The 15,908-nt window shown below is 33.2% G+C and overlaps 2 protein-coding genes across 5 annotated transcripts in view; one reads left to right on the top strand and one right to left on the bottom strand.

The window, feature by feature from the left end:
* The window catches only part of LOC136984878 (centaurin-gamma-1A-like), a 49,405-nt gene extending 46,679 nt beyond the window's left edge, over positions 1-2,726 (top strand). For all 3 annotated transcript variants that reach the window (XM_067282021.1, XM_067282037.1, XM_067282029.1), the window contains 3 exons: positions 49-133; positions 1,884-2,054; positions 2,119-2,726. In XM_067282021.1, coding sequence (XP_067138122.1) covers positions 49-133; positions 1,884-2,054; positions 2,119-2,331 — 469 coding nt within the window. In that variant the 3' untranslated portion in view covers positions 2,332-2,726. The remainder of the gene's footprint in view (positions 1-48; positions 134-1,883; positions 2,055-2,118) is intronic.
* LOC136985025 (protein FMC1 homolog) overlaps positions 1-15,908 on the bottom strand; it is a 36,605-nt gene that overhangs the window by 8,535 nt on the left and 12,162 nt on the right. For both annotated transcript variants that reach the window (XM_067282217.1, XM_067282225.1), the window contains exons 2-3: positions 5,840-5,992; positions 4,473-4,582 (exon numbers count right to left, since the gene is read on the bottom strand). In XM_067282217.1, coding sequence (XP_067138318.1) covers positions 4,484-4,582; positions 5,840-5,992 — 252 coding nt within the window. In that variant the 3' untranslated portion in view covers positions 4,473-4,483. The remainder of the gene's footprint in view (positions 1-4,472; positions 4,583-5,839; positions 5,993-15,908) is intronic.

Here is a 15,908-nt window from a genome sequence, read left to right as displayed (position 1 = left end):
GAATTTTTATTAAATATATTTTTGTGATAAAACTTAATTTCATTTTAGGGAAGAGAAGGAAAGATGGATTAGAGCTAAATACGAATTCAAAGAGTTTCTGGCACCTCTCAATTCCTCCATTCCTATTTCTCAGGTAAGAATTAAGTTTGAATTTTTTTAATGTAGATTATCTTAGCAATGTCAAATTCTTTTCTTTAAAGCTGAAACAATATTTTGCAATAACTGCATTTCCACAAAGAGAAAAGACCCTTCATATTAATCTATATAAAATAATTCTAGATTTGCAAATAGCATGGATGGCAACGAAGACAAAACTTATAATATTAAACTGCTTTATGCGATAATTTCAAAACATTCATGAAAAGCAAGAGCAGGGACATTACTTACATTACAAAATAGTCAGGAGAAAAACCATTTTGTTGATGGCATGGCAGCACTCGTTTAATGCAACGATGCTCGACCACTTTTTACAAATGTTCGCCAACTCTCTATAATAATGGGGCGGTATATAGGGTTAGTCAAAAGAAACTCCTCTGGGCTTTACAATACAACTACACACACATTGTGTCGAAATACTGTACATTTAATAAAGTAGCAATTAAAGCAGCAACTGCAAAAGATTTTTGGCTTCTAACAGTGCACGTTGAACTTGAACATCTGTACTGCATCAATGTCTGTTGTGTGACCTTTTCTAGTTCGTCCCACACCTGTTGTAATGTGACAGTATCAATTCTACAAGTCTTTGGATCATTCTGTGTCAGAAGATAGCAGCAGTAAACAGCCACTGTGGCACAGAAGGGTCATTTTCTCCCACCGGATTGGGCCTTCTAACCAAGGGCAAGAGGTTTGGAAATTGAAACCTTATAATTATTTCCCAGAGTCATAGTTTTCTATTCTCTGGTTTATTCGGTAAATATAATAAATATGCACTGCAACATTTGAAGGTCATAAAATAATCTGCAAATGTTGCAGTGAGTGCCCATGGACAGTACATAATGTTCCTACAAGTGAAACAGTTGCAAGAATTTAGGTCTGGCATTTGTAGAGGTCAGTGCAACAGCCATCGGTTGCCGTCAGTCACCCGTGTCCAATCCAGTGTTGCGACAGATCCCCACTTGCTTCGATGCATACCTCAAGACAAAAATGCAGAGGCACTTGTCTTGTTGGAATAAGAAATATAAATTATCTTGTAGCTGTGATGTCTTGACCTGTTGACACTGATTGATATGATATCTCAATTACTGTGGCTTCCACAAACAACAATAGCCTGTAAATCACATTATGCAAATGGCACAAAACACATTGAAAAAATTAAACATGTCATATAAGGTTACACTTTCCATGTGAGCAGTAGAACAAACTGAAAAGTATTCATCACTTAAAACCAATCAGCCAGCAGGCCCTGGAAAACAATATGGAGGTCGTGATCCACAGGTGCTTGAAGCTACAGTCAGTATAGATTCAATTGTAAATACTTGTAAATAATCCTTCGTGCAGTATTTTTTGGCATTCAAAGATCTTGATGGGCAGTGTCAGTAACACCACTGCCTTGACTCCACCTCTGTCAATGGTAGACGGATGCCTGTTGCAAAGGCAGTCAGATTCTTTCAATTGCATATACCATGCACAAATTGACTTATTCTGTTCGCATGCCATATTCAGAAAAGACATGGAACAATGGTTGCTGATTTGCTCATGTGGAACTGGAGGACGAAAAATGCTTTCTCTTGCAATGGCCACCATCTGGAACAGTGTCATTAAAAAACAAGATTTTCAGTTTCTTTGTACCACCTTTTTTAAAACCCCAGAGATCTTTGAATAACCCCATATATCAAAATATGCTTGCAATCATTTACATTTTTCACATTTAATTTTGTTTCTAGCAATTGATCGATGCCGTTTGTAAATCTGACGCAAAAGCTGTGGCCTCGATACTGGCTCACACCACCAATTCCGAACAGGTGAACGCAACGATCAGTTCGCGCGACCAGAGAACACCGCTACATTTGGCAGCCTCCCTGGGAAATCTGGCGATAACACAGCTTTTAATATGGGTAAGATTCAGTTCGAATTAAGATTTAATTTTGTTCACACGGTTATCAGCATTGTTTCTTGCAGTATAACGGAAATGTCAGGGCGACGGATTCAGAAGGAAGAACGCCGTTGGCACATGCCCGGAATGCCGGATGGCAGGAAGTTCAAGACCTGTTGCTGCACAGTGGATGCCCAGATGCCCTCTGTCATGCGTCGAGCACAGTGCCCAGACGGAGGAGCAGTCTTTCGAAAAAATCAGTCGAGACATTCGACAAACTACCGGCCAGCATCATTTAGAAGATATCGCGACAGCTCTCCCCAACTGTATAGAATGTACAGCTCATATATCTATTTTTCTGCCATTAATTTATTAAAAGTTCATTTTATTTACATTTTTAAACATAATTATCCATATTCAAAAACAAGTTTGTTAACAGTAGCATTCGGGATCCTTCTGTTGCCAGTGTAAATTTATTTGGCATCCTTGATCCAAAATTTTCTAAGACACATCTAATAATTTGACGGAAGAGACCATGCCATGTTTCTGTTGTTTTTTTCATGAGCGGCAAGAACCCATCGACGATACAGGATTAGTTCCCCCGCCTAAGAACAATGTAATATTTGTACAGGTACATTATGATTGTTTGTATTTATATATAAATATATATATATATATATATGTAGAAAATTTACTTTTGTGTGTCTGATTGTTTCACATTTAATCTTACAAATGCTTGAGTAATCACAGAACAAAATAATTAGTGCATCCTTTCTAAGGCAAATGGACGGAAGCTTTTGTAAGGCACGCGCACTCTCATCTCCAACACTGCCAGGTGACATTTCTTAACTGTAAATCTAAAGATGTACGGTGCACTGCGGAATCTGTTCTACTTTTGACGGTAGGTATAATGAAATTACTACTAAAAAATATAGCGCAAAATAATTACATTAACAATGATTAAAATACACAGATCGATTTATTTTTACTAAGCACTCGAACCCTATCTAACCTGGCATTAGAGTATCGTGACTTTATTGCTAGTGTTCTGTTAAGACTATATATAAAAGGTATATTCTCTCAGATGGCCAAAAGAAGACAGATGGCAAAACTAATTAAAAATCCTGCCAAAGATAGAAAAACAAATTGCAAATATACAAAGTCATTCATCCATTTTTACATGGTATTTTGAATATTCGACATTACAATAAGCAATACTCTTGGAGTCAGGTAAAACTATAATAATTAATCTACAGAGAACGGCACACAATAGCAATTAAAACTTGTCTCGATCTCGTTGAGAGATGTGGCCATCAAGTATGCATTTCTTCAAAGTTAGCGCTAAAAATTATTGAATAGTGAAATCTGAAAAACTAAAACCAAGAAACCAATTTACATCCAATATCCCCAGAAGAAATTTAAGTCACGTCTCGACTTCTCAATACAATCTCGAAAACGTTAGTATGCAAAGCAATACTAAAATACACTGCAATTTTATAAAACACTGTCTATTGCAACATTGTTCTGTGTTAGAAACTCAAATATTTATATAAATGCAGCCCAAGTTTGGGATGCCGTGACAGAGCTATGTTGGTCATAGCTGCCACCGACTTGTGGCGTTACTAGACTCCTTGTGCCACTTTTCACAGGTTCTACTTTTATTCGATTGCCCAGTACACAGAAACCACAATTGACAGCATCGCCACTTACACAAATAACCACAATCGGTACATGCCGAGCCCATTTCTAGAAAAAATCCTCATAAAATAGAACAGACTAGGCAGTCGGAAAAAGAATTATACAGTATGCCAAACAGAAGAACGATCAAATGACCAGAGCCGCTCAGTCACAGACGACAATTTCTTGCATTGCCGTTATTAGATCCCGATCGATTTTATAAAAACACAGAGGGAATACGATCGTTTCTCATAGTCGGAAATTCAGTTATCGTCGTCATCTTATTATTTGTGCGTGTTCTCAAATATTCAAATTTTAACCATTTCAAGTATACATACACAGAATATCAGAAGCATTAATCTATTAGGAAACCAGAACACAACAATATTAAAATTCTTTGCACAAACTGTCGGACCGACATCCAGAATATACAAAACTGTAAAATCAATAGGTTTACAAATTTTGAAATGGTATGCAGCACAAAATCAGGCAAATTCATTTGACACAAGCAAGAATTTTATTAACAATATGTTCTGAATTAATGATGGACAATAAATTTAAATATTTTTGTATTTAAGTAATGTGTAAATTAACTTCAAATTTATTGTCCTTTATTGGTAAACATTTGTACAATTGTTAAATTTTATCAGTTTACCATCACTTGGATCTCGAAATGGTTACGAGCAGTTTCTACCATATTAAAAATATCATTTATATGTCATTAAAATTATCCAATATTTGAAATATCAGTGGAATATAATACCTGTATCCAAATTAGCGAGGGTCTTCCTTGGAAGGCAATCCTAATCCCACCATCGAAGCAGTCTCTTCTACACTCCTTTCGCCTCGACTGTGATAACGATCGAGAAGTTCCTGCAACAATGTTGTTTTTTATTAAGTATAAAAATGAATGATAAACACTACCTAAAAACAGTATAAATTGTAAATACAATCGACTGAATAATTTACTTCAAATATCAAACAAGCAGCTGGAACCCTTTCTTGGGCTAATTACACAGCAATTTTATTTATTTATAATTATATTCGGGATATTCTAGACTCCTAATGAACCGGTCAAACACTTGCCAAAAGGAGACGAACCGGCAATTCGTATGCCAGTACGAACCGGCTTTACTTAGTAATTATTTAGCCTTAATGGCCCAATAAAGAAATCCAGCTGTTGGTTTGAAACACACATCGAATTCATTCTTAAAAGTATGGAAATAACGATTCTTTTAGAGTCAAAATCATTTTTCACTAAACAAAGATTTTCAAGGCTTGTCCTCAGCTAATTTGAACAACTTTTAAAACAGCAGATCGCGCAAATGGTTTTGAATCTGTAAAAATTTGGAGTGCCGAGCAATCCACCGGATTATTTTTGGGCGCTGTCTCGTAGTTTATCATGAGACGGTGACCTAACCACCTATCTCTAGCCAAATTGCTTTATATGTAATTATTAAATTAGCCTTTAATATGGCCCAATAAATAATCTGGTAGATAGTTTGGCACTACAAATCAAATCGGGTTGTCACGTAAGTGATAAGCCAAGAGGTAGTTCTTTTCCCATGGGTTTCTCATCTCAAGAATTTAAAGATGCCGTAACAGTACTTCTTTCTCAGATTTGCTCATATGGTTTAAAAGTTACGTCAATATTTCGGCATTTTTCAACCAAAATAATACAAAACTATCGCTATTTCAGTTTTTATTCATACATTTTTTATATTACTATTAACAATGCAAGTACAAAATCAATTCATTAATTAAATAAAATCTAATGGAAGTGTGCACTTTGGCCAATAAATTATCCGAATTCCAGAGTTTTAAGAAAGTTACATCATTTCTCGATGTATCGACATTGAGAAATTGCTGTAATTTCTATATTTCTAATGCAAAGGTGATGAGAAGTATTTGACATGTACCTCATTGAGTGGAAACATGGATGCACACCTTAAAATTCAACGTAGGCATGGGTACCATCCACGCCACCATCGGAATTTTATCATCGTTGCATTATTATTACAAAGATTATATCAATTTCTTGATACCTAGATTTCCACCCACCCCATATATTAATGATTGACTTGGTTATTGCATCACTATCGACAAAAACTATTATTATTATGTATTTACCTGATGTTTCCTGATGCCGCTCAAATAACTATGGTATGTAGAGGCCATGTAACGTAATTCCATCTCGGCCCGGCAGATTCGTTGATCGGTGACTTTATGACGGCGAGTAAACTCCATTAAATACCGGTATGCGGGTTCTTGGGATAATGGTTTCTGAAATAAAAATTTACAAAAAAAAAAAAAAAATCTTAGTTTAATCAAGTAATTTCGTCTAAAGGTAAGTGGTTATGCTCCATCTCATATTATCACGGTTACTAGATAAACTGGCTGGGAAGCAGAGCAGAATTTTCTGCGTAGAGCCACTTTTGCTTGCTAGGAGCACCACAGTTAGGATTCAGACTAAAAGCAGGTTGAGTTTATACAAAATGTATATAAAATTGATGATATAACTCGACTTCTAAATACAAATTAAGACCTTTCTGAATGTAATTAAAGTTAGAAAAAGAAACAGTCAAGCTTTTTTCCAAAATTGCAAGGTCATGCTCCGTAATAAATGTCAGAAAAGTTACGTTTAAAACAATCTAAAATCTGTTTAATTTTTATTTTTTAGTGTGATGTTTCTTTTAGGCATTTTAATATTCAATACAACTTAAGTGGAGTTCAAAATTGGGATGGATTATCTCAGGCAAGGTGACCTTTGAATCCCACAGAGGAAAGTGAAACAGCACAAGATTCAAGCAAAAATAAATTTAAAAACTCACGCCAAGGTTTAAATAGCTCTGGTAAAAGAAAATTTGCTGAGTTTGGCGTTAAAATAGTTCCTTTGCTTGTGTTAATACTAAAGAAACTATTTTAACGCCAAACTCGGCAAATTCTCTTTTACCAGAAGCACAAGATTCAATTGAGGAGTTGATATTAGTGATAGAACAAATTTAAAACTGAAGAATAGTAATAGTATATCCAGTGTTGATAAAGCTAGTGAAATATCAGATTAGAATTACCTAAATTGACATTGCCGTCATTTAGTGGCAGTTTTGAAGAATGCTTTCATTCAGTGACCTGTTCCAAGTAGTTATTACAAACAATGGAAAATTGTCAGGTGCACAGAAACTACAGTATCTAAAGTATTCGTTAAGAGGAGACGCTTTAAAACTTATACAATCCCTGTCCATTTGTGATCGAAATTGCTCAGGAACTACTTTCCTTCCAAGAGAATTGGTAGTCTTGTTAATTAAGAAGATATCGAGTTTGCTAATATTAAATTATGAAAATATGGTACAGATTTTAAATATTGTTGACTCAATTACAGAGTGTATCCGATCGTTAGAAGCTCTAAATTTTAATTGGGATGGATTATCTCAGGCAAGGCGATCTTTGAATCTTATGAGCCCAACAGAGTTGTGGTGAATCATTCATATGTAAATACAGATGTGTTAGTAAGGTCATTCTGGGAACTCAAAAATATTCCCTCATCTCGATTATTAGGTAGCAAGGAAAGGTGGTGTGAAATTCAGTTTGAGAAAAATGTTTGGAGAGATGATCACGAATGATATTATGTTGCCTTACCCTTTAAACTCAATAAGAAAGGCATTAGGCAATTCTCATGTTACTGCCCTTTGTAGACTTTACAGTTTAGAAAGGAGACTCGCTACAATGCCAGACATCTACAATCAGTACCGACAATTTATGCAGGAATATTTATCTTTAGGACACATGGAGTTAATCTCACTTAATTGTAGAGACTTAGAAAATCAACATTATTATATCCTTCACCATTACATAATAAAGGAATCAAGTTGATAGTGTTTGATGGCAGTACAAATTTAATGATTGGTCCAAAAACCCAGGAAGATTTGATTAGTATTCTTTTAAGATTTCGTTGTCATAATATTGCAACAGCAGCTGACATAAAGCAGATGGATTGACAGGTAAAGGTTAAATCTGAGGATTGTGATTTTCAATGAATAGTTTGAAGAGGGTGTTCAGAAATGCAAATACAAACCTTTTGTCTTAACACTGTTACTTATGGAACTACATCAGCCCCATATTTGGCTACAAGAGCTCTGAAGCAGTTAGTGATTGATGATAGTGTAGTTTCCGAGAGCTGCAAAAATAGTATTGCAAAAGTTCTATGTGGATGACATGTTAACTGGTGTAAACAATCCTGAAATGGGTAATGAACTGATTAATGAATTATTATTATTGCCTTATTGTCCTTATTTATATTCTTAATCTATTTGTCAACTTAGACATTAATTATTAATAGGACTGTTAAACTGGTGTTAGGTGTTTATGCAAAATTGAGTAAAAGATATAGTAAATTTAGTTCCTGATATAATATAGATTTCTTTTAAATAAATTATTTCTAAGTCAGACAAAAAACTAGATTTAATGAATGAAAAAGAGGTAGTTTATTCCTTTAATTGCAGCTGTAGCTTTAGTAAAACATATATAGGAAAGACCAAACGTAAATTGGGAATAAGAATAAAGGAGCACATACGCGCCATAAAAGGAAATTACGCAAATTCTTCCGTAGCTGAACATGTTAATAAATACGGTTGCCAAATAAAATTAGGTACAATTAACATAAAGAAAAAAGAACCAAATAATTTTAAGAGGCAATTATATGAGCATATAAATATTAAACGGAAAAAAAATAGAATAAACAATAATTTAGGCAGAATAATTAACCAATCACGGACAGCCATTCTTGATAACGACTGCAAGTAAATACGATGGTGCATTCAACACACGAAAGTATTGTAAATCATAGCAGAACATTGTAAAGGTAAAACATCTCCTTTTAACCGTATTTTACAAATTTTACATTTGTTTTTAGTTCTTAAAATTTAATTTTAATTATTATATTGGGATAATGAACCTTTTTATAAAAAAAAACCATCAAAAAGCCCATTACTGTCAGAAGCTGGATACTTGTTTTTCGTAAGCTTTTTATATTGTATACATTAATTTTAGTATTTTAGTGGTTAAATTTATTGATTATTCATTTGTTATTTATAGTTTAAACTTATAGCCATTGTAATCCTGCTGAAGAGGGGCGTGATAGCCCGAAACACTGTTGTAAATGAAAATATGTGACAGGAGGCTCAATAAAGAAAGTCTGTTTTCTATAAGAACTTTCACTCAATTTTGCATAAACACCTAACACCAGTTTAACAGTCCTATCAATAATTAATGTCTAAGTTGACAAATATATTAAGAATGATTAATGAATTAATTCAATTATTAGGGAGAGGTGGATTTGAGTTCCACAAATGGTTTACAAGTGAACCATCAATATTAAAGGATGTGTATTGTGGTTCTTTAGGTGGCATGTCTCATGCAACTAGTGGAACTAAAGTGATAAAAATTCTGGGTCTAGAGTAGCATCCCAAAGAGGATATTTCTGTATGTAACTTTGAGTTCAATCATCATCAGTATAATTCAACAAACAATTTTCTCATCTATTGCAAGGTTATTTCACCCATTGGGATGGATTTCCCCCTTTGTAATATTAACCAAGATGTAACATCTTAGTTAATATTACAGAAATCTGGAGGCTTAAAATATCTTGGGATGAACCTGTGCCTCAGTTTATTGATCATAAATGGAAGATTATTTGTAAAGAATTAGGACCAGTTAAAGTCCATTCAAATTCCTAGAAAAACACTGTTACCCGATTACACAACCATTGATCTTCATGCATTTTGTGATGCATTAGAGAAGGGCTATGGAGCAGTTGTTTATGTGCAATCGGGCGAATCTGACGTTTGGGTTAGACTGCTAACATCGAAGACTTGTGTAGCACCATTAAAACCTATTTCAATTCCAACAATGAAACTGTGTGCAGCAGTTTTATTGATTCATCTGGTACAAGCAATACAAGGTGCATTTCAGATTGAGATTAATTCCATATTTGCATGGAGTGATTCAACCATAGTGCTCTCTTGGTTAAAGGTTGATCCTTCTAGATGGCAAGTATTCATTACCAACAGAGTATCAGAGATGCAATCTATTTTGACTGCAGAAAATTAAAATCACATTGACAGAAAGAAAAATCCTGCAGATTGTGCATCACGTGGACTTCTAGCCTTTGAAATTTATGCACATGACTTATGGTGGAATGGCCCGGAATGGCTACTGTGCAATGACATCCCATTCACCAATAATATACCTATTTGTAATGCAGCATTAAATGAGGAGCGTAAACATGCTACTTATAGTGTTGGCATAAGCATAGAATTTCCTGTTATTTCTGAAATATCATCACTTATTAAACTTTAACGAATCATGGCTTGGTGCCTAAAATTTCTGACAAATGCAAAATTATCACCTTTAAATGGAAGATCGCTCTGTAGAAAGGTTGTTCATGAATGTATTACTTGCTTCAAGCCTAAACCAGTCATTTCTGAGCAACTTTTAGATCTACCTTACGAGAGTGTGAATCAAAATTGTGTGTTCAACTGTACAGGAATTGACTTTTGTGGACATTTTCCTATAAAATATAAGAATCTATAAAGGGGTACAGTACATATAATAAAATCTATGTGCATATATTCATTTGCTTTGCGACTAAATTTTTAAATTTGGTGTGTTCAGCCAAGCTGCTGGTGCATTTTTTTAAAATCAGGTTTGAAGGTTTGAACTTGGTGTTCTTATATTATTTAGTCAGAATTTGAAAGAATTAATTAATTTTTGGCTTAAAATGCATTTTTTTGACTTATCATCATTAATGTTAATTCTTATTTTATTGGAGAGGGGAGGTGTGGAACAGAATCCTGAACCAATGTCTCGTACTCCTCCTTCCCCCATGGTAAAGGTTCGTCATTCATTGGTACATGTTGATGATCTCCAAGCGAACTGGTATTAAAGACATCTTGTCTCAAAGATTATCATCTCAGGAAGCGAGTTCTCCAATCTCTGAGAAATTTCTCTTTTTTGAAGAACAGTTTAAAACTATTTTGTGTAAGTTGGATGAACTGTCATCAAAATTCAATTGGTAAAATAATTTGTATAAAGAGCACAAAGAACATTTGACTCATATAGAAGAGAAAATTGCAGAGTTAACAAAGTTTAAAACAGTATGTACAGACAATTTTTCTATGCAATCTTTTTTGTTAGATTCATTTCATAACAAATTAAAAAAGAATAATATGATCATCTCTGAGTTAATAGGCAATGATGAGGAATTGACAAATAACGTTATAGAATTTCATAAATTGATTAAAAGAAACAATGGAGAATATATTTCTCCAAAAACTTGCTATAGAATTCCAAAAACGAGTTTGTTTTTAGTGGAACTAAATGGTCTACATCAACGATCGGCAAACAGTGGTCCATCAATAATATAAGATATTTATTAAGTTCGTTGCTTCAATAAAACTCGTTTTAGAATAATATATTTGAATAATTGAACTGAATAAAATCTCAAAATCAAAAATTATAAAATTGTTTTTAATGACTATGTATGGTTTGCTGAAATATTTGTTATTATAAAATACATATATAAAAACACTAGACTTTCTTTACATTCACAAGATACGAAAAATATTATGTGTAAGCCACAAATATTTTTTATGTCCATTGACAGAATATAATTTTGAAGTTGGTAATTACGGTTTTAGCTTATTTTGAACAAGGATAAATCTTTATTTTTTTAATTATTATTTTATAGTTTACATTGTTTAATTTGAGTTATGTGCGTGTCTCTCCCAGAATGTCAAAGAAAATGGTCAAAGAAAACAGTCTGGTTACCAGTACAAAAAAGAAGGCTGGAAAAGGAAGCCGAAAGGCAAAAACAAGCTGGCGCATTAAAAAATTATATCCAGAGGTGTACCAAAACAAATGACGACTCTGAGAATCCAACATCAAGTTTGGTTATAAAAGAAAACACAAAATCATCAGAGGATGATGATGACAAACAAATGGACGAAGTTTCTAAATCAATTGGAACTGACGACACTCTGACTCTATCATCACTAGATGAAAGCATTGAAAAAATTGACATGTGACTCCCACAGAAAGCATTCTACAAACTTCTCTTCCAAGGGAGGGTTTTAAAAGTTGGAAGCACCTCAGCAAAACTTTAAAAGAGCATGAAATTTCCAAAAATCATGGCTAGAAATGAACCTAAGATTAAAGTGTTGTAAAACTATAGATGCGGCCTCTCAAAGAATTATTAATGCCGAAACAAACCATTGGAACGAGGTGCTTCTAAGAATCGTAGCAATTACTAAAATGCTTGGTAAAAGTGGTCTGGCTTTTCAAGGTACAAGCGACAAGTTGTTCGAGTATAAAAACGATAATTTCTTAAAAATAGTTGAGTTGCTATCTCAATTTGATCCCATTACGGAAGAGCACATCCGTAGAGTGCTAAAAAAAGAAGAGACTAAAGCTCACTATCTCGCGAAAAATATACAAAATGAGATAATAGATCTGTTGCATCAAAGTGGAAAGTCTCATATTATTGATGAAATAAAAAAATCAAAATATTTTTCCATAATTTTAGACTGTACTCCTGACATTAGTAAGGTAGAGCAAATGACTCTTGTAATCAGATATGTTTCAATCAATAAATTTGACCTGAAGTTAAAATTAATGAAAGCTTTTTAGGCTTCTTACCAGTCGAAAGATCCACAGGAAAACAAATGTCTGATATTATAATTGGTGAACTTAATGACTTGGGTTTAAATCTGCAGGATATCAGAGGATAGGGATATGACAATGGGTCCAATATGAGGGGCGATAAAGCAGGAGTGCAATCTAGAATTAAACAATATAATTCGCCAGCATTCTATGTTCCATGTAGTAGCCACACTCTCAATCTTCTTGTTAATGATATGGCAAAAGCATCCTTGGAAGCTGCTAATTTCTTCAACATGGTCCAAAAAATATATTTATTTTTTTCAGCATCTACTTTTCGACGGGCAATACTTTTAAAACATGTTCAAGGTTTAACTTTGAAACCATTGAGTGACACTAGATGGGAGAGTAGGATAGAGACCTTAAAGCCTTTGAGATTTCATTTGGGAGATGTATACGACGCCTTGCTAAGCATTTACGAAAACCAAGAAATTGATAATTTAATAAGAGACGAGGCCTCGGGTTTATTAAATTGTATTAAACAATTTAAGTTTTGGTCTTCATTAGTTATTTGGCATAAAATACGAAATTCCATTAATCCAATAAGCAAGTTGATGCAAACAAAAGATTTTAATCTAGCCTTTGCACTTGATCTTTTACAAAACTGCAAAATATTTTTTAAGAATCTTTGATCGGATTCGTCCTTCAATGAAACTATTATTGATGCAAAGAACCCATCAAAGATCCAAAAGAAAAGTATAAAATAATTTTTTTTTATTTTACGATCAATCAAGCACTAAATGCACTAGATACTAGATTTGAACAACTTAGTAATCATAGTAACTATTTTCAATTCTTATATAATATATATGATTTAAATATCATGTTCAAAGAAATGCTACTAAAACACTAAGAATTTAGAATGCATTTTAACTGATGGTGATTCTGTTGACATAAATGGGGTAGAATTAGCAGAGGAAATTTCAGCAGTATCTGTGCTTTTGGGCAAAAAAAAAAAGCCTGAGCTTAATTACAAAGTTAAATTTTGCCCCAAATCTTACTATTGCTTTAAGAATATTGCTAACATATAACTGTGCTGCTAACAAAATAACTGTAGCAAGTAGCAAAAGGAGTTTCTCTAAGTTAAAATTAAGAACTTTTTATGTTTGACTACTACACAAAATCGTCTTAATGGTTTGGCCATGTTGGCAATTGAGCATGAAATTGCTGATCAAGTAAATTTAAAAGATGCAATAAAAAAGCTTGCAGAACTGAAAGTAAGAAAAGAAAAGTTTTTTGTGATTTTAGCGGAGTTGATGTTACCTTGTTTTATTTTCAAAATAATGGCATTTTGATTGTTTGTGAAATAATACATTTTTAATAGCATTTAAAAATGTAAAAAAATATATGGTTAACAATTTGTTGCTAGGTACAGATATTTCTTAATTAATTTCTACTGTTTTGTACTGTTTAATTATCAATGTTATGTTATATGTTTCTTTCCAAATATATGCTTTTATTAAAATCTAAATAAAATGATTTGATTTTTATTGAAAATAAAAAATATGTACCTTTATTTAAAAAAAAAAAAAATATATATATATATATATATATATATATATATATAATTATTACATACACCATGTATCTCGACGGATAAGATGATAGTTGAATCTTAAAAAAAGGCCCCGAAAATCCAGGGTAGTCTTATCGGACAGATACAAAAATTAGATCGAAATTTATATAAATTGAAACCATTATAAAAAAACGGACAAACTGTATTTACTTACTAATAGAGAGTAGGATATGTACACAAAATAGAATAGCCCATACGACATTTTTGTGGAGAGTCAAGGTCATTACCCGAATGCCGAATCAGTGCGAATACTTGCAACAATCGTAAGGCAGTGCTGCCAGATGCAAGAAAATAAATTTGTTCATTTGAAAAATTACAAATAGGACATAATTCCATATACACTATACAGTATTATTATTCAGATGATGATCACTGATCTAAACTAAATTCATAAGCCGTTGATAGTTTGGGGTCGTCTTATAGCACAGATATAAGCTAAAACTATAAAACTTCGACAATTTATACCTCATCTCATCTGAAGGTCGTCTTATCCGCCGAGATATATGGTATATTCTTAACACGTTGACTGCCATCTACGAGATGACTCGTAGTTACCGTTTCTGCCTAGGACGCCACCTACGAGTTATATCGTAGTTTGTTTCCTTGCCATATTTGTGCAGCTACGATGTAATTCGTAGTATATCAGTGTAAATATGAATAGATAGCTTCAGGGGCAAGAACAAAAAATCAAGTTTGGCTTACATGAACAGAACATTTATTAATTAATGAACAGAAAATATAATCATAAAAAGTTTATTCAAAATCGAAAGCAAAACAATATTTTTATTGTTTGTGATAATTTATAAAACAAAAATATAAATTTAAACGAACAGAAAATATTATAAAATGTTTATTCAAAATCAAAAGCAAAACGATATTTTTATTGTTTGTGATAATTTTTAAAACAATCTTCTACGCAAAGGGCTGGCTTCTCAAGACAGATTGGACAGAAATAACGCGTTTCTCGGCGTTTTTTAGCTTTGGTACAAATTCGACATGGCTTTGTCGGATGTTGTTTTTTCTGAGTAGATGGGATACTCTGTAAATAGTGAAGCTTCTGCAATTTAATTTTTTTTGAAACTGGTTGAATCTCTTCTCCAATCAACGCTTTGACGAATGCTTCTCTAAACTTTTAGTTTAGAGAAGCATTCGTCATAATGAGAAGCATAAGTTTTATTTTAGAGAAAAAGAGAAGCATAAGTTAGCTTATAGAGAAGCATAAGTTTTATTTTAGAAGAAGTTGCTTTTTGAAAGAGTTTGTGCGCATTATGTATATATATTTCTATAATATGTAATGCAACCTTTTTGAGCCATCTAATAGTCTTTCTTAGAGCTGTGTAGTACGATAGCATTTGATCTGATCGTCAATGCCAGACGTTCCATGATTATAATCTCGAATTATATTCGGTTTCATCGAACATTTTCCATTGCGATTGAACACCTCTACCATTTCAACAACGTGCATGTTTGAAATGGTAAGGACTTCTCGTTTGTCTTTCCATTTACATACAGTAACAGGACCATTTCGCTGCCAAATAAACTCCCCCATCCTCACCAAAAATTTTGTCAGATTCTGAATCACTTAGATTAGTGTAGTAATCAAGTTGTTTTTTAGTCAGTGGTCTTTTCTTATCCATTTTGGGATATTTATAATTTGATTATAAAAATAAATAAAAAATAACACTCTCAAAAAAGACGTAAATGTGATGTGCTCGCCTCTATATCCGATTTATTACTAATGAATTTAGACGCACATCTCCGATTGGCTGTAGCGAAGTGACAGGACGAATCGTGTCTGTGCACGAATTAACTCGTAGTTTGGCTTTAGCGAAGAGCTTTCTGTTACATAAGCCAACTACGAGATAATTCGTAATACCTTTATTTTAAGAAAAACACATTTTATATGCTATT

The sequence above is a fragment of the Centruroides vittatus genome, unplaced genomic scaffold (genome assembly GCF_030686945.1).
Source record: "Centruroides vittatus isolate TY-2023 unplaced genomic scaffold, ASM3068694v2 contig_120, whole genome shotgun sequence".
Classification (NCBI taxonomy): domain Eukaryota; kingdom Metazoa; phylum Arthropoda; class Arachnida; order Scorpiones; family Buthidae; genus Centruroides; species Centruroides vittatus.
Note: the sequence above shows the minus strand (reverse complement) of the source record. Positions and strands in the feature narration are given on the sequence as shown.